Source organism: Crocuta crocuta, unplaced genomic scaffold (genome assembly GCF_008692635.1).
Source record: "Crocuta crocuta isolate KB4526 unplaced genomic scaffold, BGI_CrCroc_1.0 scaffold613, whole genome shotgun sequence".
NCBI lineage: Eukaryota > Metazoa > Chordata > Mammalia > Carnivora > Hyaenidae > Crocuta > Crocuta crocuta.
The window spans coordinates 1216406-1238015 of NW_027528880.1; the positions used below are offsets into that span (position 1 = coordinate 1216406).

The 21610-nt window shown below is 56.8% G+C and overlaps 1 protein-coding gene across 1 annotated transcript in view; it reads right to left on the bottom strand.

The window, feature by feature from the left end:
- Positions 1 to 21610, bottom strand: part of ZBTB46 (zinc finger and BTB domain containing 46) — a 34073-nt gene that overhangs the window by 10686 nt on the left and 1777 nt on the right. Inside the window, exon 3 of the mRNA XM_077756798.1 lies at positions 11354 to 11638. Coding sequence (XP_077612924.1) covers positions 11354 to 11638 — 285 coding nt within the window. The remainder of the gene's footprint in view (positions 1 to 11353; positions 11639 to 21610) is intronic.

Below are 21610 nucleotides of genomic sequence, written 5' to 3' on the forward strand. Positions count from 1 at the left end.
CCGCAGTCACTCACCCGGCCCCGGCGGCCTGAGCGGTGGCCTTGGTCTCGAGGAGGCCGTGGGCGGGGCTCCTGCACGAGCTTTCCCCGGGCCCACCTGGTGCACCTGGGTCTGATCCGGTGTTTTCTAAGGAATTTGCACATTTCCCCCAACTTGTCAAATGTGTTGGCACAAGACTGTTCACGGTATTTTATTACTGTTCTAACGTCCATAGGGTCTTAGTGGTGACCTTTTCCATACCTTCTATTTACAATTAGCACTGCTTTCTATTAGGCTGATCACCTTTGATAGGGCTTCATTAGCTTTATGAATCTTTTAAACACCCCGGTGTTGAGCTCTGTTCCCTTCCCTCCTGGACGTCTGCTTTTAGTTCACTGGGCTTAATTTGCTTTTCTTCCTCTCATTTCTTGACCCAAATTAGCCTACGTGCAGCTAGAGGCGTAAGGTCCTGATGGTGTCTACTTTCATCAACGCTCAGTGAAAAATAGTTCATAATTTCCACTGTGACTTATTCTTGGACTTGCGGACTATTTAAACATAAGTTGGGGGCGCCTGGGGGGCTCAGTCGGTTGAGCGTCTGACTTCAGCTCGGGTCATGACCTTGCAGTTTGTGGGGTTGAGCCCCGCGTTGGGCTCTGTGCTGACAGCTCAGAGCATGGAGCTGCTTCAGATTCTGTGTCTCCCTCTCTCTCTGACCCTCCCCTGCTCATGCTCTGTGTCTGTTTCTTAATAATAAATGTTTAAAAGATTTTTTAATTAAAAAAAAACCAAAAAACAACGTATGTTGTTTGAATTCCAAACATTTAGGGGATATTCCAGTACCTTTTTGCTGTTAGTTTTTTAAGAACTGAATTTCACCGAGGTCAGAGAACATGCTAGGATTCTAGTCCTTTGGTTCTGAGACCTGCATTACAGCCGCCCTCACGCGCCTGTTCTGTGGCCGCCTCACTGCGCTGCTGTGTGGAAGTCTCGGGCTGCTTAATGGTGTTGCTACAAGCGGCATCTCTCACCTACACCAAGCGGCACGTTAAATCCAGCGAGAGATGAAAAGGACACCTTGTGGTGCAATGGATTTACCTCAGAAACTCACAGTTCATTTAACACCTGAAAACCGCTCAGATCTCTGTCCTCTCTGACGTCAGTCTGCTGTCCCGTCAACTACTGAGAAGACGTGTGAAAACTCCTGACTACCGTGGGCTCGTCTTTCTCCTTTGACTGCGGTCAGCTTTTACTTCCTATATTTTCTTTTTTATTTTAAGAAAGAGAGAAGGAAGGGGGGGCGGGGAGAGAATCCCAAGCAAGCTCCACGCTCTGTGCAGAGCCCAACATGGGGCTCGATCCCACAACCCTGAGATCATGACCTGAGCCGAAATCAAGAGTCAGCCTCTCAACAGACTGAGCCCCCAGGTGTCGGTACTTCCTATATTTGAACCTAAGCACACACACACTTAGGGGGTCCCATTCCCACAGAACTGACTCTTCTTCATTCTGTAACGTCCTTCGAGTAACATTTCTTCAGCTTACTTTGATGTTAAGATGAAAGATCTCCTTCAGGTGTTTCCTAGGTTTACCTTATTTATCACTTTGCTTTAACACTTTGTGTTTTTATCTATGACTTCCGTCTCCTACAGACAGTGAATTTTTAAAACAGATTTTTTTCATCTTTTTATTGGAGTCTTTAGTCCATGTGTAGTGATGGACACAGCCGGTGAGATCTACCATCTTATTATCTGTGTGGTTTTTCTGTCCTTTATGTTTTTTGTTTCTTTAGCCATCCTTGCTTGCCTTGTTTCAAATTATTCAAGTATCATTCCATTTTTTTTCTCTTCATAAGCCGTGGAGCTGTACTTTATCATTTTTGCCATTATTTACGTGACTTCACAAAGAATCCAAGAACCATCCAAGCTCATCCATCCTGGACCCTTTGTGCTGTTAATGTCACGTTTTACACTCCAACTCCTGCTTAAAACCCGGGAAGAAACTATAAATGTTGCTTTAAACAATCGAGATGCGTTTCCACCGCTCGCGTGGTCACTCTGCAGGTCGCCTGCCGGGGCCGCCCTCCAGCCGGCGTGCGGTCACGTGGCGGTGGGTTCTCAGGGGTCTTCATGCAGCCCGTGTCAGCAACGGCGTTTCTGCAAGCACATCAGGGGGCAGGCCCCCCACAGCCCATCGGGGTCACTCTGCTGGAGAGTGTCATTGGTCTCGTTCCCCAGGAAGGGGACACTTTCCTCACCGGCTGCTTTCAGATGTCTCTTTGTTGCTGGCGTCCAGTACTTTGACCATACGTGCCCAGATATCGTTTACTGTTGCTTTTTCCGGAATCCATTCTGCTCTGGGGTTCCGGAGCTTCTGAAATCTGTAGGCTGACGTCTCTCATCAGCTTTGGGAAACTGAGCTTCTGTCCCACTTCCTCTCTCCTTCTGGAACCCCAGGTACACATGCATTAAGCATTTTCACTGTGTTTCATGTGTCTCTTTGCTTTTTCCATTCTTCTGTTTTTTCCCTATGAGCTTCCTAGTTCACTAACCCTATCCAGACTGCTATTAAACTATGTAATGAATACTTCAGATATTATACTTTCATTTCCAGAATGTTCCTTGAATGTGTTAGTAGTGTGTCTTCATGTCCCTGTCAGGTGAATGCAGTGTGTGCCCGCCTTCCCGAGAGGGATCCGGTCATTAGCACACGCCGTCACTTCTTCCTAGACACCAGGCATGGCCGATGAGACGGCAGAGGTGCTGCCCATGCGGTCACTCTTTTAAAGACAGCCAAGGTTTTGTCTCATTGTTGTTATTACTTCCATTGAGCAGACACATCTGGGAGGCTCACCCCCACCCCACCCCGCCCCGTGAGCGTCACTTTAGTTCTTGTTGGGGCTAAATCTGGTCTCATTTGGGTTTGGTCTTACTCTGAGGGAGTGACTCTCACATCAAAGTGTGGCCCCTCCGGGGTCTCTGCTGAAAGCCCGGTGTCCCTCATGTCCCTCCCGGGCCTGGACTGTCCCGTGTCCCAGAGATGCACCTCCGAGGAACACTCTGCTCCCTGCGTGGCTCAGGAGCTGAAAGGGCTCGTGCGCAGATCTGGGGGCGCGTTGTCTGTGGGTTCTTGCTACTTGAGACTTGCTCCTCCAGGTCCAGCCCCCTTGGGGGCCCTGAAGGATGCCCTCCATCTCCCTGGCACAGCGCGCCGCTGCTCCGCTGTTTGGAACCATGCCGCGAACCCCCAAGTGAGAACAGCCCTCCTGTGTGCTCTTCTCTGCGGGGGCTCAGCCTGTAAGTCCCACCTGTGCCGGCCGGTCTCCAGGGCGGGCGTACGTGCGCCTGTGGGCGTGCATGTGCGCCAGATCTGCAAGTGGTCTCTGCCTGGAAAGTAAGCCCAGTACAAGCTCGTCGTGGCCGAAACTACAAGGTTAGAGAGTTTTTGTTAAAATAAAGCAGTGCCTTTTCCCCGGTAACAGAGTTATATACACAAGTACAAATCCAGCAATAATCAAGACTAGATTATATATTATAAGTGTTTGGATTTTTGGGTCTTTCTTTTTTTGTTTTTTTAGGTAAAGTCTAAACCCAATGTGGGACTTGAACTCACAACTCCAAGATCAAGAGTCGTCCACTTCACTGAGCCTGCCAGGCGCCCCTGGATAATCTATTTTAAATGCAATCTAAATTAACAAATTAATGTCCCCAAGTGTGGAGACTTCATTTCTACACATGCACACGCACACGTGCACACCCCTGACATGGGACTGACAGTCGAGCCTGTGGCATCGCTCATTTCCCACCACGTGAACACAGTGACTACACCCAGAAGCCCACAGGTGTGGAGTGGGTTATGTGGCAGTAAATGCACCTGAACAAGAGCCAACCTTTTATTACTGAAATTCTCTGTGACCAAGAGAGATTAATGTTACATATTGATAAGTTTTTAGAAAACTCTTTGAGATCAACCCATGAGCCACAACATTTCAAAGAGAAATTCAACGAAATACAAGCGACGGGCATCTAAACGCACCTGCTGGGAACACCACATTAGATGGCTGTACACTTTGATGCGAAACGGTGGTAAATGTAAGAACCAAATCAGACCACTGTCTGCTCCGAACTGTTTCTTGCACCTCTTATCACTGGACCGCCTACCACAAACCTGTTTCTCTTAGGCACCATGGAACTTGTCTGAAATGTTTTGTTTTAAAATCTGTAAAGAATCTCCACACCCTGCCTGGGGCTTGAACTCACAGTCCCCACATCAAGACTCCTGTGCTCCACCGACTGAGCCAGCCGGGCGCCATGATTGTTTTAAAATTTTAACCAAAGCCTTTCAGCGCAACCGCACAGACACTCCCCAGCGCAGATGCCCACACTCCGTCCAGCCCGGAGAAAAGTCCGCCACGGGAGCAAACGAGGGGAAAGCAGCCGCTGGGCCTGTGTCCCCACCCAGTGAACTCAGAGCCCAGACATCCATCCACACAGGCTGCTTCTGCCAGTGTGTCCACATTTAGACGTGAAATCTCTGAGACCGCACAGCTCAAAGATCCCCTCTGGAACAACAAAAAAAGAAGACGGTCTCTAGAAACGGTATTCAAAACAAACGGAACTGACATAAACCACGGGGCCCAGGGCCCCTCGGAAGCGTGACCTGCGTCGACTGGTCTTTGAACACCGAGGACAACACCCTCAGCCTTTCTGAAACCTGGCTTTCCTTGGTCTTCAGAACTCACTTAATAACAGTGGAGCCCGCGGCCGCTGTGTATGGAGGCAGCCGGGGCTGCTCCCGGACCAGGCGAGCCACAGCCGTGGTCGGCTCTGGGCCCGGAGAGGGCGGGGGCCCCTGCAGACTGATGGGGAAGCACCTCTCCCCTAGAAGCCACTCTGCCGCCCCCCCGGCCTGGACCGGGGCTGCCTGCTTCCGTCCGAGGAAACCACGGGCTGCCGCCAAACGTGAGCCTCCGGGCCCCAGACAGCCCACCACACCCACGGCCACCTGCTCCATGCAAGTGAGCAGACGTGGAGCCCGACACGTCCAATGAACGTGGACAAGCGCACAGTCATTCTTTCTGGAAAGAAGCAGCTTCAGTAATTCTCCAGAGATGGCTGTCACCTTCACACCTGGGGAGGGCGACACAGCGAGACATCTGCTTCAGGAGCACCATGCCGAGGCTTGGTCCTCAGATTTTTCCAGATGGTAATGGTGTCAGAGCTACCAGGCTCCTTTCTCCAGGGAGGGTAGGGTGCTCTTCGGCCCCCACGGACGGCAAGCCCTGCACGACCCTGGGGAGCCCAAGCCCGGTCGCCTGGAGGAGCCCCTGCCCCGCCTGCCCGCCCACAGGGCCCTGGAAACCCTTCAGCTGGCTGCCGGAGAGGGTTCAAGAAGTAATTGCTTTATGTTTATTTATTTTTGAGAGAAATAGCAAGTGGGAGAGGAACAGAGAGAGAGGAAGGCAGAATCCCAAGCAGGCTCCACGCTGTCAGCACAGAGCCCAACACGGGGCTCGAACTCACGAACCAGGAGATCATGACCTGAGCCGAAATCAAGAGTTGAACGCTCAACCGACTGAGCCCCCCAAGCGCCCGAAAAGTGACAGCTTTAAAGGCTTGCACCGACGCCTAGTGCCGCTCCCCACAGCTGCCCCCGTCTTGTGTGGCGTTGCCGTCACCTGGTGGACACGAAACCTGAACGCCAGGCCCGGCTGAAGCAGAGGCGGGAGGGAGCGTCTGCTCCGGCACAGACAGAGGTGCCTGGCGAGGCCTCTCTGGCCTGGGGGCTGCAAGGCTCAGCAGAGGCCCCTGTTCCCACGGGTGCTTCCCCCACGGCTCCTTTGCTGACTTCGGGTCAGGCTGTTGGAGCTCTGGGTACCCGTTGGGGGAGGGGGGTTGGTCGCTGGCCGCACAGCGCTCTGGAAGGAGCCCTGCGGCCCCCAGACACCCACCGGGGCGGCCTCGCTGCCGAGCCCAGGGCTCCGGGTGACAAGGGGCATCGGTCTAGAACAAGAGACAGACAAGTGACAGGCGGTCAGGACGTGATAATGCCACCCGTCACTGGCCCTGCCCCGTCACCATGAGGACCAGCTGCCCCACGTCTGGGAAGGAGGCCACACTGGTCCTCAGGGAGCGGACATGCGAAGGGCGGTCCACACACGGACACAATCCGTCTCCCACCCAAACCGCCCTGTTGGAAAAGACCGCAGGCGAATCACTCCATCAACTTCAAAATCCAACATCTGTGAGTAAGTTCTTCTTCAATAGTTCTTTTCCTCCAGGGCGACAAACAGCCGCTCGCACCCGAGGAACGGGCAGGAGTGCTCGCTGTCCGTGGCCCTCCTGAGGCCCCGGGGTCCGTGGCTGGCACAAGTGTGCCGCCTGCAAAGCCGGCCCACGACCAGCCAGCATTGCTCTTTCACCCACGGTTGACGAATCAAATGTCTTCACATCAGGGCAGATTCCTCAGAGAAATCTCTTAATTTAAATATAAAAATGTACTTTTAGGGGCGCCTGGGGGGCTCAGTCGGTTAAGCATCCCGACTCCCCAGTTTGGCTTGGGTCATGATCTCCTGGTTCCTGAGTTCGAGCCCCGCATCCTGTTTGGGATTCTGTCTCCTCTCTCTCTGCCCCTCCCCCGCCTTCTCTCTGTACCTTTCTCAAAATAAATAAAAATTAACTTTAAAAGATGCACTTGTGCTTACATTTATTTACGTACGTGTTTATATTACACGAACGTGAAACGTGAGAAGCACGCGGAGGAAGCATAATCAGGGGTGACAGGTGGAGGGTGCTCTGGGCGCACAGGGCACGCAGGGCTGTGGACTCGGGCTGCGCACACGGCACGGAATGGGACACTGTGTCAGCCGTGCCTCGGTAAACACACACGTGCACACACCCAGCGCTGTGAGAGAGCTGACAGGTACCCGGCAAAAGCCTGTGACTCTGTCAGCCTGAAGCGACTTCCTCTCACCGGCTGAGCTGAGCATCAGCGACGTCTAGTTGCACAGGAGCTGCCACGGAGGCGCATTATGAGCCCCTGAGGATGGCCCAGGACACGCCGGGGATGCACCTGCGTGCACGTGGGACTTAGGGCGCGTGCCTGCCGCTCTCACTTCTTACCTGGGCTGGCCGTCACCAGAGCAGGTGTCCCGGGCTCTGAGTGCAGGGTGGAGGGGCCAGAGGGGGGCTTCTGCTCTGCGGTCAGCAACCCCAAGAGTGACTCGGGCTGGTGGCGGGCCCTGGGAACACAGGAAACGAGTCTCACCCACGTGAAGGGATCCCCGCTGGCGGGCTTGTTCTGGAGAGTTCCAGGAGTCCTTGATCCTGATGCCGTGAGCAGAGCATTGCCATGTGACGAAGCCAGGTCTCGCTAGAGGCTGGTGTTTGGGTACTTTTATCAGCTTGCCACCCCCAAACAGCAGGGTCTCCACACGCCACTTGTCTGGGGGAGGGGTTTCTCTCCCAGAAGCAAAATGATTACAACGGGGGTTCTGGCACAGAAGGCAAGGAGACATTGTGCGAACACAAGCACGTGCGCACCTGTGGCCTTGAGAAACGATCTTCCACCAAGCGCTTCAAGGCGTGTCGAGCAGGTCATTTCTCTAGAAGTGCAGTGACATCATCCAATGCCTTTTTGCAAGAAGTTGTTTAAAATTCCAGGGTCAATCCAGAATCAAGAAAAGGTCATCCTTGATTCATGTTTTTACACACGATGGGAAATAATCTTTAAACAGACACCCATTCCGCTGTTTCCCATAACGTGCGCCTGGGTGTTGGGGCCTGCAGGCCGGGCCAGGCTCCCAGGCCCGTGCAGGAAGCCCCCACCTGCGGCCACGCCACGCTCTTTCGTGGCTTCCCTCCCCGTGAAGAGCTGGAGGGGACGTGGCATGACGTTCTGCTCAGATACGACACCATAAGCACAGGGTCGGGGGACCTCAGCTCATTCTTCCCACGTAGTATCTACGGACCTAACACCGCGGCAGCTGGGCGACGTCGGCCACTGGGGGCACGTGGCAGCTTTGCAAGGCGCCCGCCCTCCTGCTGCACAGGCAGCTCGGCCCCAGGAAGGGGACACCTGTGTCAAGGTCCCTCTCAGACCAGCGCACGCTCGCAAATGCAGCAGGGCTGGGTCTGGGGCCCGTGCTGCTCAGGCTCCACGCCGCGAACGAGGGCCGCGAACGAGGGCCGCGAACGGGGTGCTGGCCGACCGTTGGACACACGGTGAAAGTAAAAGAACCAAGTTAAACTAAATCAACGTGAAAAGCACAAAAGTCCCTTTAATCAGTTAAATACTGTTGATCAAGAAATGAAACTGTCTGATAAACCTACTATCCAGGCCAATGTGACTAGACCTTTTCGACCTTCCCCAGAAGGTTCCAGACCGCTCAGGAGGACCCGTGAATGCCGGCCGCTGACTCCCGCTTATGCGCTGCCCGCACGTGGGACACGCCTCTTGATTTACACACCTGCAGAACTGCCACGGCCGGAGCTTGAGCCACAGCACGTCCCGCCTCAGGAAGGCCCGGCAGAGTGGGGACGGGACCCCGTGCCCGGCGGCTGCTAGTGCTGAATGCCACGCCTTCCTCTCGCTTCTCCAACTACAAGCCCACGTCTGCTGGGATGTGGACCCATTTGGGGCACTCCAGACACCATGTAACAAAATGCGCACCATTAACGACCAGCCCAGGGAGGCTGGAGCTACCACGGTCTGGCCTTCTGGCGCTCCCCGCCTCTCGCACCAGACCAGGCTCTGGGGACGCCCGACACCACAGCCCAGGCCCCTCTCCTTTCTGAGCCGCCCGAGGAGGAAGCAGAGGCCCCTGCACCTGCCTGAGCTACGGGTGGTCCCTTGGCCGGGAACCACCCCAGGACTCTGCTATCAGCGCGCCTCCTCCATGCGCCGTGGAAGGCTCGTGCACACACACAGCCTGCTCACCGGGCCGGAGACGTCAGCCGCCAGGGGCGCCCGGGCCCTGGGAGCACGTCTGCACACTGAGCGGGGGCTGGGGCGCGAGGAGGGAGGCCCGGGACCGAAGCGCCGAGCCAGGCCCTGCCAGGCCGCGTTCCCCTGAATGGAACACGCGCTCCCCCCGACAAAGGCACATCTGGAAACCGGCAGTGGCCGCGGAGGGGCAACCCTGACCCCTGGCCACGTGCGGGACACCGGGAATCACAGAGCAGACAGCACACGGGAGTCACTGCGGCCCCTTCTCGCGGTGCAGAAACGTGCAGAGTGGCCCAGGCCACACGCCAATACTGACGCCCTCGCGGTGACAACCGTGTGGAAAGCGGGTGCTGGACAGGTGGCCCCGCCTGTGCTGACCCAACCGCAGCCCAGCCTCCGTCGCCTGATCCCACGCAGCCACCCGCCAGGGACCGGGCAGGGGGCGGGGCCAGCGGCTGACCACAGCGTCCTGGGAAACAGTTGTTCCCTGGGCACTTTCATTCTCGCTGTAACAAATACCCAGAAACAGGCTTTACGTAGGATGTCAGAAAATAATGTTTTAAAATAACCCATTTTCACACCATGATCTCTGGCCCCTCTGCCTCTGGTAGGTTCTTCCAAGAAAAATGGGTAATTTAGAATACTAAAAGCAAAGAAGTTCAAAATAACAGAAATAACAAAACACCAAAACCCACGGAGAGACTTCACCCAAAACTAGTCACAGACGCACTAAAAAGAAGCAGCAGAAGGTTCTATGGCCCGGCTCCCCATCCCTCCAGCCCGCCCCACGAGGCCCAGTGCCTGACCTGGGGTGGCCCCCGGCACAGACACACCTTGGGGAAGAGGCCACGCTGGAGGCAGGGAGGTGGTGAAAGGCACTGTTAACCACCCCGTGTTCCAAAGTCACCCTCGGCGGCAGAGGCACAGACCCCGCAGTCTGTGACGTGTGGCCTTCACGCGGGCATGAGGGGCGTGTGGGGGGCAGACTGCGTGTGCCCCCACCTCCCCACACGGCCACCGGTTCCTGGTCCATCCCCGTGTGCTCCTCCCGTGAGATCCACAAAACCTGTCCCGTCGTCCCCCAGCGCCACTCAAGTGTCCTGGGGCCGCCCCGGCCCAAGAGGCCTGCCCACAGCACAGGGTCTGACGTGGACACGGCGGGACCGACGTGTGGAGCAGGTCGTCCGAGCGCCGCTCACGCGCCCAAGGTCCACAGGCATCAATTACTGCTTTAAAGTCAAACCACTCACTTGTCGGCTGAGGAACTGAGCCCGACGCGCGTGTCACGGAGCGCCCAACGCCAAGCGGCCGCCGGCGAGGTGCTCGGCTCTGGGTCTGACTTCAAACCAAGTCCCGCGAGCCGACCCCTGCATCCAGGCTGCTCTGAATGCGGCAGCAGCTGCTCCCATCCCGGGAAATGAGGAGAATGGACATGTCGGTCCCACTTTCAGTCTTTATTGGCCACAGCGGGTCTTCATCGCCCCAGCACAAAGCTTAGGAAACGTCAGCGCTCATGAAGACAAGGTTGTAAAAATACTGTCTTTTTACACTGAACATGAAAACAGGGCCGCGCTTCCCAAACCCTGAACAGACGATGAACCTGCTTCCTGCCATGGTGCTCGGGCGACCGCTGCGTCCACACGGGCCACCCCTCGTGTTCCACAGGCTCACAGGCCTCGCACCAACCCCCCCGGCGCCCAGGGGCGCACTACCCACACACCGTGCGCGAATCCCAGGACGGCCAGACACCGACGCTGCCTCCCCCACGGCACTGAGACCGCCATGCTCCCTGAGCGCCCCCAGACTGGGTCTTCAGGGCGTCTGTGCCTGGCTCTCGGGCTGGCACCCAGTGGGCTCACGGCTGGTTACACGTAAAACCCAATGCCCCGTGGCTGGTCGGGAGAAGGACGTCTGGGCACCCACGGCTCCGCTGCCCCTTTCGCTGCTTCTCAGGATGGTCTGTCATTGGCTTCGGGACAAGTGGAGTTGAGCTGATTTAAGCAGCGAGCACCCGACGCCTTTAAACACTCAGGTGTGACCAGCACGTCTAGCGGAAACAAAGCAAGGATATGTGTGGCGCGGGCCGCTCCCCCTGTGAATGGACGAAGGGACGGGCGCCCGGGCAGGACCAGCGCCAGCAGAGGGAGCCCGAGTCCCGGTCGGTCCCACCTCGCGCACCGCTTCCCGGCACTTGGAAGCCTGAGGCGGGTTTTGGTGCAGACGCCTCGATTTCAGGGACTTCAGCCTGACGCGTTCGAACAAGCACTTGCTGTTGCCCTGACAACCGAGCATCAACCACCTTCTCTACCACGCGGCCTCCCGCGTGACCCCAGGCCAGTGCGGCCACCGTCCCCATCTCCCGACGGACAGGCGCCCCTCCCCACCACCTCACGGCCACCTGCTCCGGCACAGGGCGCGCAGCACTTACGGGACAGGGAGTGGGTGCCTTTGGGCAGGTACTCCAGCAGCAGGGAGCTGTCGTCTCCCAGCACGTCTGCCTTGAGGGACAGCAGGCTGTTCTTACTCATGAGCGCCGCCCGCAGGTTGGCCACCGCGGTGGCCTGGTGCAGCACCTCGTCCTTCTCGGGGGTGAGGGGCGGGCCCAGGAAGCTGGCCTCTCCTCCCAGGAGACCCTCGTCCACGTGGCCGTAGAGCTCAGCCCTGTCCCCGCGGCTGTCGGAGCTGCTGGCTTCGGCGAGGGTCAGGTCGGCGCCTGGGGGAGCAAACACACAGAGGTCACCTGAGAGTCTCCACGGGAAACTGGCACGTTCGGGAGAAGCCAGGGTGTGGCTTCCAGGCGCCCGGCTGCTTCTGCGAACTCCAGCCCCGTCGTGCAGGCGGAGGCCCCTCACCTGCCTCAGGCAGGGGCTCCACTCAGCACAGTGGGGGACACCCCCCCAGGACAGAGGCTGTCACGTTCCTGCAACATTTTCATCTCTCTGAGAAGAGGCGACACAGAAAAGGGATCAAAGACCCAGCGTACGAGCTAAAAGTACAGGCACGGTCTCAGCCTTGGCGACGGGCCCCGGGACTGGACAGCGACAGCCCGCAACCAAACAGGTAAACTGGGCTTTGGCAAAACCAGAACCTTCGAGGTCTCAGAGGAGGCTAGCGAGACGCGAGAAGACAGGGCGCCTGGCTGGCTCTGTTGGAGGAGCGGGTGATGCTCGACCTCGGGGTCCTGAGTCTGAGCCCCTTGGCGGGCACGGAGTCCACTTAAAATTTTTAAAACGGGGGGTGGGGGGCACCTGGAGAGCTCAGTCAGTTACGTGTCTGATTCTTGATTTCGGCCCAGGTCATCTTCTTGAGGCTCACGAGTTTGAGCCCCGCGTCGGGCTCTGCAAGGACAACACGGAGTCTGCGTGAGACTCTGTCTCCCTCCTTCTCTCTGTCCTCACCCCCCTCTCTCTCTCTATCACAATAAATAAATAAATTTTTAAAAAATTTTTTTAAAAAGGAAAGGAAGAAAGGCGACAAGCCGTGAGAATATTTGCAGACCATGGATCCGACTCGAAGACCTGATCAGAATAGTTCCAGATGCTTCCAACTCAACCTAATTCCAAAGTGGGCAAAGGACCTGAGCAGATATTCATCCAAAGAAGACCCAAAAGTGACCAGCGAGCAGCATCTGACACCCCCAGTCCTCAGGGAGATGCACCCAGAAGCCACACCGCGGGGCGGCTGCACCCCAAGCACTGGACGGTAAAAAGAGCTGAGGACAAGAGGAACCTGGAACACCCTCCGCCACGACCGTCCGATGGCACGGCCGCGCGGGAGGGCCTGACACGCCCCTGGAGGGCCAGCGCCCAGGGCAGTAGGGCACGTCCACAGGGCGGCGTGCGTGCACACTCACAGAGACACTGGTCATAAGTCAGACAAAACAGCCCACGTGCTTAGCAGCGGCTGGCACACATCACGGCAGACTATGCCCAGCCATGAAAAGGCCCAAAGCGCTGACACACACCGCCCCGTGCACGGACCCAGGAAGCCAAGGCAATGCGTGCGCAGGCCGTTGACCCTTCTACGTCGCAGTGAGTTCCCCCAGGAGCTTCGAGGATGGATGTCCAAGCAGCCCTCTGCACCCCTCACGCAGCCCACCCTGCGAATCGCAGGCCTGGCACGGACACTCCCGCCCCCCGCCTAAGGCTTGTCTGTGCAGGGAGGTTCTGGAGCGGAGACGGAGGCTGCCTGTCCCGATGACATCCAAGGACTCAGGCTGGCGTGGGCACCAAGCATCCGATCTCAGTCTGAAAAATGGACTGAGCTCCCAAAATTCACTTGTAAGTTAGTAACGTAGGTATTCCTATATCTGGAACCTCCACACGGTCGTGTGCATGCATAAACGTGCTGGCTCACACACACAGAGGCTCTCACACACGCTCACTTACGTGCGCATACTCACACGCACACAGACGCTCACATGCTCACTCACATGCACAGCTCACTCACACACACAGATGCTCACACACATGCTTGCTCACATACACGGATGCTCACACACACTTGCTCACATGCACATGTTCATTCACATGCTTGCTCACACAGAGGCTTACACACACACTCACATACACTTGCTCATGTGCTCACTCAGACTCACACACACACTTGCTCACACATGCTCGCGCGCGCACACTCATTCACGTATGCACGCTTGCTCACATGCACATGTGTGCATGTGCACATGCTTACTCATACACGTGTGCACACAAGCTGTGCCTCCTCTGGACACGGGGTCAACGTGGGCAGTGGCTCGCCTGCAGACACGCCACACGCACGCGGCAGCAAGAGGTGACCACACGCCAACCACATGAGCAGCAGGAAGGCACGTGGGGCGACTTCCTGATGCAGACCTCTTTTATTTTTTTAATGTGTATATATTTTTGAGAGAGACAGAGCATGTGTGGGGGAGGGGCAGGGAGCGAGGGGGACACAACCCAAAGGCTCCCAGCCGTCAGCACAGAGCTGCACGTGGGGCTCGAACTCACGAACTGTAAGGCATGACCTGAGCCGAAGTCGGACGCTTCCCCAACTGAGCCACCTGGGTGGTCCACTGACCTCTTTTTAATAAATGGAGAAAACAGGATTAAAAATATCAACATTTAATTGTAAAGGGCTACATGTTAATTGTAAAGGTTTTTTTCTACAGGGGAATACAGTGGGTTTTTTTTTCTCTTCTATAAATGATACATCCTAACACTTGAAAATTTAGCTTACAATCTTCAACTGAAAAGCAAAAAAGATAATGAAAATAAGCAGAATGTTTAAATGATCACACTAGATCAGGCAGTGGTATGGGCCGATTCGGGGCAGCAAAGAGTGGGTTCCAGGCACGTGAGGCCCAGAGCCTGGGGGACAGGGCTGCCACGGAGGGTGGAAGGCTGGGAGGGTCAGGGCGAGGGGCGCTGACCTCACAGCCAGGGCGTCCTGGGGGGCACGGCCTGGTCGAGAGCCAGGACCCAGTTTCTAACGTTTCCCCAAATCTCCACTCTTTACAATTCCTAAAAGTGCTCACAAGGGGCACTTGAGAATGTTGGCATAGATGTCACAGCCCTGCCCTGCTCGGCCTGACGTCTCGTCCACCGAACAGGCCCCCATGTGTCAGAGAGCCCGCCCAGCCGGGTGCTCACAGCCCAAATCACACCTAAACGGGTACAATCCAGTTCAACAAAGATTAAGTGTGTATTTCGCCTAACATTTATCTCCTCACTTGCTCAGCAAGGGAATTCAGTGGGTAAAAGACAAGCTTTTGGCAAAAAGTACCGGAACGAGACCCCTATGTACGAAAAATAATGTGAACCACAGACCTGAGTGTCACACCGAAATCTGTTAAACTTCCAGGAAAAGCACATGGGGCTCGGCAACAACTTCTGTGATGTAAAAGCCATAAAAGAAAAACGTTCACAATTTGGGCTTCATCAAAAATGTGAAATGTATCCTCCTCCAAAAACAATGTTAGGTGAAAACACGAAGCAAAGACAGGGCATGTCTGCACAGCACACATCTGGTGAGGGCCTCGTACCCAGAACACACACGCTCAACGGCAACCAGAACGCCTTCAAGGCTCGAACAGACACTCGGGCAAAGCAGAGCGCCGGCGGCGGGTAAGCGGGCCAGGATCGGCTCCACACGGCCAACGTTTCAAACCCGATGGCGCGAACCGGCCTGGAGGGACCCTGACGAGGAAAGCCACACAAGTGACTGATACACAGGGAGAGAAGAGCGACCACGTGGCCCATCAGGGAGCTGCAAATGGAAGGGAGGAGACACCACGCCCCACGGAACGCTACAAAGTGACCACGGAACAAGAGCAAGTGCTGAGATGACGTGGAGCAAAGGGAGCGTCACACAAAGCCAGCAAGGGCCCGGGGGGTTCGCCCAACAGTCAATGCACATCTGCACAGGGACCTCCCACCCTCGGAGCTTGCACGCAGCACCGGAGGCCGCCTGGGTAAGCCCACGTCCACACCAGGAGGGGCGAGGCAGCGGAAGAACAGGACACACGTTCTAATTCTGGAAATACAAGGTGCCTTTCTGACACGTGGCAACACCACAAACCCCACAAGCAAGCTGGAATCCCAGACGCGCAGGCGGGTGAGCGGCTGCCAGAGATCGGGAGGGCAGCACCCAGGGGTCCTTGGTGGCGGATGTGGGTCCTGATCGTGTCTGGATGGGGTGAGTGGAAAGGGCAGGAGGGGACATTTCAGGCAATGGAAGTGTTCTCCATCCAGATGGCAGAGGTGTATGCATTTGTCAAAACTCATCAAACTCATCTAGGTGCTTGAGATTAAAAAGACAACACACAGGGCATGGGGGGGGGAGCGGGGAGGCTCAGTCGGTTAAGCCCTCGGCTCTTGGTTTCGGCTCAGGTCATGATCTCCCAGTTTGTGAGTTGAGCCCCACGTCGGGCTCTGTGTGGACAGTACAGAGCCTGCTTGGGATTCTCTCTCCCTCCCTCTCTCTCTGCCCCTCCCCTGCTCATGCATACGCTCTCTCTCTTTCTCTCAAAATAAATAATCTTAAAAAAAAGAAAAAAGACAACATGCCCAGCTGTGGAGGACGTGGAGCCACCAAAATTCCCCACCTTGGGCGGGCAGCTGGGGTGTACAGACACAGGAAAAAGCCTGCAGGTTTTTATAAAACTAAAGCCACCCTGTCTCTGAGACCCAGCCGCCGCACTCCAAGGTATTTGCTCAAGAGAAATGAAAACATGCATCCACAAAATGGGCTTCCCAAAAATGTTCGCAGAAGTCTTGCTCATAATAGCAAAAACTGGCTACTGCCCAGGTACCAGGTGAGAAGAGGTGGGACACGAAGCATGGACACGTGATGTGAGGGGGGAGCACACACCCCGTGACGCGGCTCGTGGGACGTGAGCTGCCCCACAGGGCGCGCACCGCGTGGCTTCTCCCAGAAGCAGCGCTGGACGGGCTAAGTGGACTCACGGCAGGGAAGTCAGGTCAGGGGCGCAGGGCTGGGGCAGCGCTGGACGGCCGGAGGCGGAGGGCACGTTCTCCTCCGCGGTGGGGTCTAGGTGCACGTGTTTACCTGGACCGGTCAAGGGGTGCGGTGGGCCCGGCGCGAGCAGGGCGTGGAAGTGTGTGCACAGACCAAGCGCTAATGAAAAACCTGCCGCGGTGTTTGGAGTGAAGTACACTGACCTGCCAGGTAGTTTGAAAGTACTGGAAAATGAGATGGGTTTTTGGGTGATTCAATGGATAAACATATAATAAACCAAATGTAGCAAAACGTGAAGTGAAGAATCTAGGCAGTAGACATGCTTGTTTCCTTTTTTGTTAACTTTTCTCTAGGTAATAACTATTTCCCCAATAAAATGTTAAAAAAAGAAACAAGAACTTATCCAGTCCATCACTTCTGGGCAGTTTACTGCATGCATATTATGCCTCAAGGAATAGAAAAAAAGAATGGCAATTTTCACTCAAAAAAACTTCCTATTTAACGTATGCCCCATGGGGCAGGCTGATCACAGTCCTTAGACAGTCAGGTCCCGACCTCCAGGGCCTGTGACCTCACATGGCAAAGGGGATGCAGGCAGGGACCCTGAGCTGGGAGATCACCTCCGATTCCCGGGTGGGTCCCCGGGTGGGTCCGTGTCAACACCAGGGCCCTAAATGGAAGAGAGCAGCGGGGGGTGGAATCCAGGACGCCGCTGGGGCAGGCCAGGAAGCACGCTCCCCCGGAGCCTCTAGAAGGAACGCAGAGCCCTGCCTCCCCACTCCCGACTTCTGAGAGCGGGAAGGCACTAAGTCTGCGCTGCAGGCCACTGGGCACGTGGTACCTTCTCGCGGCAGCTGTAGGAAGCTCACGCGCCCCAGAAGCACCTGCACTACACGCTGGACGGAGCACACGGGGTGTGCAGCACGGACTGTCACGGCTCAAGCCAGAGGCGGCAGAGCTGTGCACACTGACACAAGGAGTCGACGGTGTGCGCTCACGTGGCGGAGCCCACGCGCGTGGGGAGGCGCGGTGTGGCTTCATCCCACAGCAGGCAGCTCGGGGAGGCCAGACGGCATGCGGTGACCTCAGGGAGAGGCGTCCCCAGGACGAGCGTCAGGGGCTCCCGGGGGGCAGCTCGGTCGTGTTAGCCAGCTCGGCACTCAGGGCTTTGCCCTGTTCTGGTGTGTAGCTTCTACCTCAGCTTTTTTATAACTTTGAAAAAAGCAGTGGCATAAAAATTTTCAAATGAACGCTTTAAAATAACACTGCTCCTCTTAAAAATCTCCATTTAAATGGAAGTTCACAAGCAGTGCATTTACATCCTACCCTGTGGATCTCAGCCAAGCCCCTCCTCCTCGCTGGGAGGCGACGCCTGGGGGTGGGGGCAGCGCCACACAGTCGGGCCGCCCAGGTCTGGTCCCCACCCCAAGACGGGAGACCCTTCACTCACTCTGGGGGCATCACTGTCACGGTCCACAACACCGAAAGAAAATAAGTACTTGGTGAAAGAAAACAAGAACCCTCAAGTTCAAATTGAGACCCAGTGAGGCGGCTGCACGTCTGCGAACCAACCACAGAGCGGAGGAGGCTGGCTTCAGACACGGCGGTGACGCGGGCCGGGAACTCGAGCTCCGTGAAGCTGCCGGCACAGCCCCGCACTCGGCGCGGGCCGGGCTCCTTTCTGCACAACCCTAGAGCGCGACCAGGTGCTCACACGCCCCGCAAAAACACATCCCACAGGCTGGGATCACCAACTCCTCACACCAACTCAGGCACATTCCACTGAGATTCCCCCACTTCGGGGATCCCGAGTGCAAGCCTGTGCTGGGCTCCCTGTGTCGCCCAAGCCTGGAGTGCTGCCCGGCTCCTGGGGCTTCCAGAAAGCACCTCCTCCTCCGGCTCCGGCCTGGCACAGCCTCACGACGTGGCCTGCCTTGTCCCGCATCAGCCCAGGACACACTGCAGCTCATCCACAGAGTGGCTCCAGGAGGGACGTCCTCCCAGCCCCACTGGGCAGCCGTGGGGACAAGGCACTCAGCAGCACCCAGCCGGGGGAGGCGGAGCAGGGTGCCCGTGAGAGCCTAAGGGCTCATCCTTCACTAACCCGATGCTCTAGAAAATCCAGGCGCAAACGGAGCGCCTGCATGTGAGCTATGCCAGCGGCTCAGCAAAGCCGAGCTCGTAAGGGTCTTGAATCAGGACAGCGATTCAAAAGTATGGCCTTGAGCATGGATGAGCCAAAGGTCGCAGGGCATGAGCCCCAGGCACGCGGCCCCCTTCCAAGCAGACCCCACCTCGCAGGCGGCCGGCTCGTGCTCCCATTCAGCCGGCCCCGGGTCGCCAGCGTTTCCCACCCGCCACCTCCCGGCGCGGCCGCCGGGCTCCGCGCTCTCACCCAAACCCCAACCACGAGGGCGCCGCTTGCCACCGGCCAGACAGCAAAGGGCCAACCAGAACCGGCTCCACACGGCTCAGCTCCGATCAGAAGGGGAAACGGGGCGGCGGCTACGGTGGCGCTCCACCTCTTGAGGGAGGGGTGAAGGGTAGGGGGGCGACAGTTGGTCTCGGGAACAGGCCCATCCGTCCGGGTGCTGGGGGGCAGGTCCAGTCCCAGCCCCGAAGATCTGCGCTGCCGCTCCTCATCCGGGCTCTTTTACCCAAAAATCAGAATACCACGCTGAGCTGGACCGTTGGCAGCGGAAAGGCGTCCTGTCGCGGAAGTGGACCGAGTGACGGGAGAACCAGGGTGCCGGGCGCTCGCTTCAGCCTTCACGCCCGCGGTCAGGTCACCCGCCACGCGGGGTAACTGACACAAACTCGCATGGTTCACAGCTTCTCGGACAAGTCCTTCCGCGCCCTCACGTGCTTCAGGACAGGCGGGGGGGTGTCTCCCCCCGCCTCGCAGAGCCGGCTTGGTGGCTCCCACTTGAGCCCCCGCAACAACTGTGGACCTGAGGGACCTGAGTTCCTGCCCCCTCCCTGCACAGGAGAGAGGCTGCAAGGGTGCGAGTGGCCGGCGGGGAGCCCACCTTCACCCGCCCGAACTGTGTCAAGCTCCAACTTCACAAAGGTTCAGGTTCAAACATTTACTCTACAAAATAGACCCATTTTATTCCGGCTCCAGAACTCTCTTTTTTGGCAAAACCTTTTAGAGCGTATGTGGGACATTAGGACAAGCCCCTGGGCTTTGGAACCAGCAGCTACGGACCCGCCTCCTGGGGGTCTGGGATCGCATGCGAGGTGGGGAGGCCAGGGTCCGAGGAGCACGCGGCCGAGGACGTGCAACCTCCCTCGCGCGTGTACGCCACTTCCCACGAGCTGCCGTGCAAACGACCGTAGTGAACTCACGAGTGAATTCCAATGACACCTTCTTGAAGGCCGCTAGGCTAGAACGCTCTTGACCTTTTGCTCAGAACAATCCCTCTTAAATGCTAACAGGCCTCGGAATCACCACCAGCCAAAGTGGGGACACAGGCCAGGCTGCAGAACTGGGTACCTGAGCACCTGCACTGAGTGATCGGCAAAAACCTGACACATTCTTCTGGAACAGCCTTCTCTCCTGCAAATAGGAGAATTTAGAAGTATTCTTCACTAAGAGGTAATAAATCTTTAGTGAAAACAAACTGGCCCGCACTGGGGATCACAATTTGAGCTTCGGAACCCAGCCCCAGGGCCAGGGGAGAGGAATAAATCACCAGAGGGCAGAAACCATCCTACACGAGCCCCAACCCCACGTCCTTGCTGCAGCAACTCCGAATGATCTAACAGAAGCCGTTCTCAGTTGCCTTGGAAACCCAAGGGATTTAAGACATTAACAAAACTCCTCGGTTGAAATCACTTGTTGGATTCTAAAAACACCTTCTGCTTGACTACTGCACTCAAAACCTCAAACCTCCAGGCCCGAGCAGCGCACACTCCTGACTGTGCAGAGGGGCCTCAAGGCCTCCGGTGTCACGGCCTGCTGGGCGGCTCACGACCCCCAGCACTGGACTCACCAGGACAGGACTGCGGCCCTGACCCCCCCGAAGACAAAGTGCCTGTCCTCGGGTCATGCACCCTGACAGCTTCTCAGATTTGAGTCAGAGCTGGTGGGAGACGAAGCCTGGCGCACACGGGGTGCTCCCTCCTACGGACAGCCGGCAGGGAGAGGGCTTTTCCAGCAGCTCAGAAACGTAACCACCTTCTTTGGCGAGTCTCCAGCTATTCTGGGGTGCTGCCACGTCTGGACACACTCTGGATGTCACCAAACTAGGGGTGGGTGGCTACCGGCATCTGGTGGACGAGGCCACGGATGCTGCTGCCCTAGGGTGCCCGGGACGCCCCCACGGCAGTGAGTCATCCAGCCCGAGGTCGAAAGGCTGTGGTTCACCCAGCCCGTAGTGAGCATTCAGGGGTGTGGCCCTGTGCTTCAGGCTGGGAACACACAGCGACAGAGAATGACAGCGACAGTGCGTCTTGGGGAGGTTCTGTTTAATGGGCACAGAGTTTCAGTTTGGGATGAAGATAAATGGTAATGATGACTGCGTGACAATGTGAATGTATTTATCCCAACAAATTATACACTCAGAAACAGAACAGTAGAGGTCATGGCATATATATCTCACTACAATGACAAAAGCCAAAGCACAGAGGCTGAGAGTGGGAGCCAGGAATGTCCAGGGGCCCTGCCCGCCCTGCCCAGGAAGCTTCCTGCTTCCCCGCAAACAACTGTGACACTTCTCAGGGCTACGACCCTTTTCTGCCTTCACCTCTGCCTGTTCTCACGTTCTAGGTGATTTCTGACCTTACTGGAGGGGCCTGCGCAAGACGAAAACTTGCTAAGAAGCCTCGCCTCCGTCCTGCTCTGGACCAACTCTGCTCCGGCGAGTGCTCTTCCTCACCCTCTGGACCCCAGGGCGCCTGGGGCTGGGCTGGGGGTGGAGGGAGCCTGCTCCCCCGTCTGCCTCCTTGAAGGGCTGGGGTAACGGCGCCCGGCCCCAGCAGGGTGCCCGGAGTGTCATCCACGAGTCTGGGAGACAGACACAAATCTGTCATCCAGAGTGTGAGGACCAGCTTCAGCAAAGCTGAGCTTAGAGCCACCTTGAACCTGACACGTGCTCACCTTCCCCCACCCCCCCTGCACAGCAAGAAAAAACACATGTATTAGTTTGAACCACTGGACCCACACTTGTTGGAAACAAGGAAACATCCGTCCTTGCAAGGGGGGGTTTGAGCCAGAAGCCTTCACGCC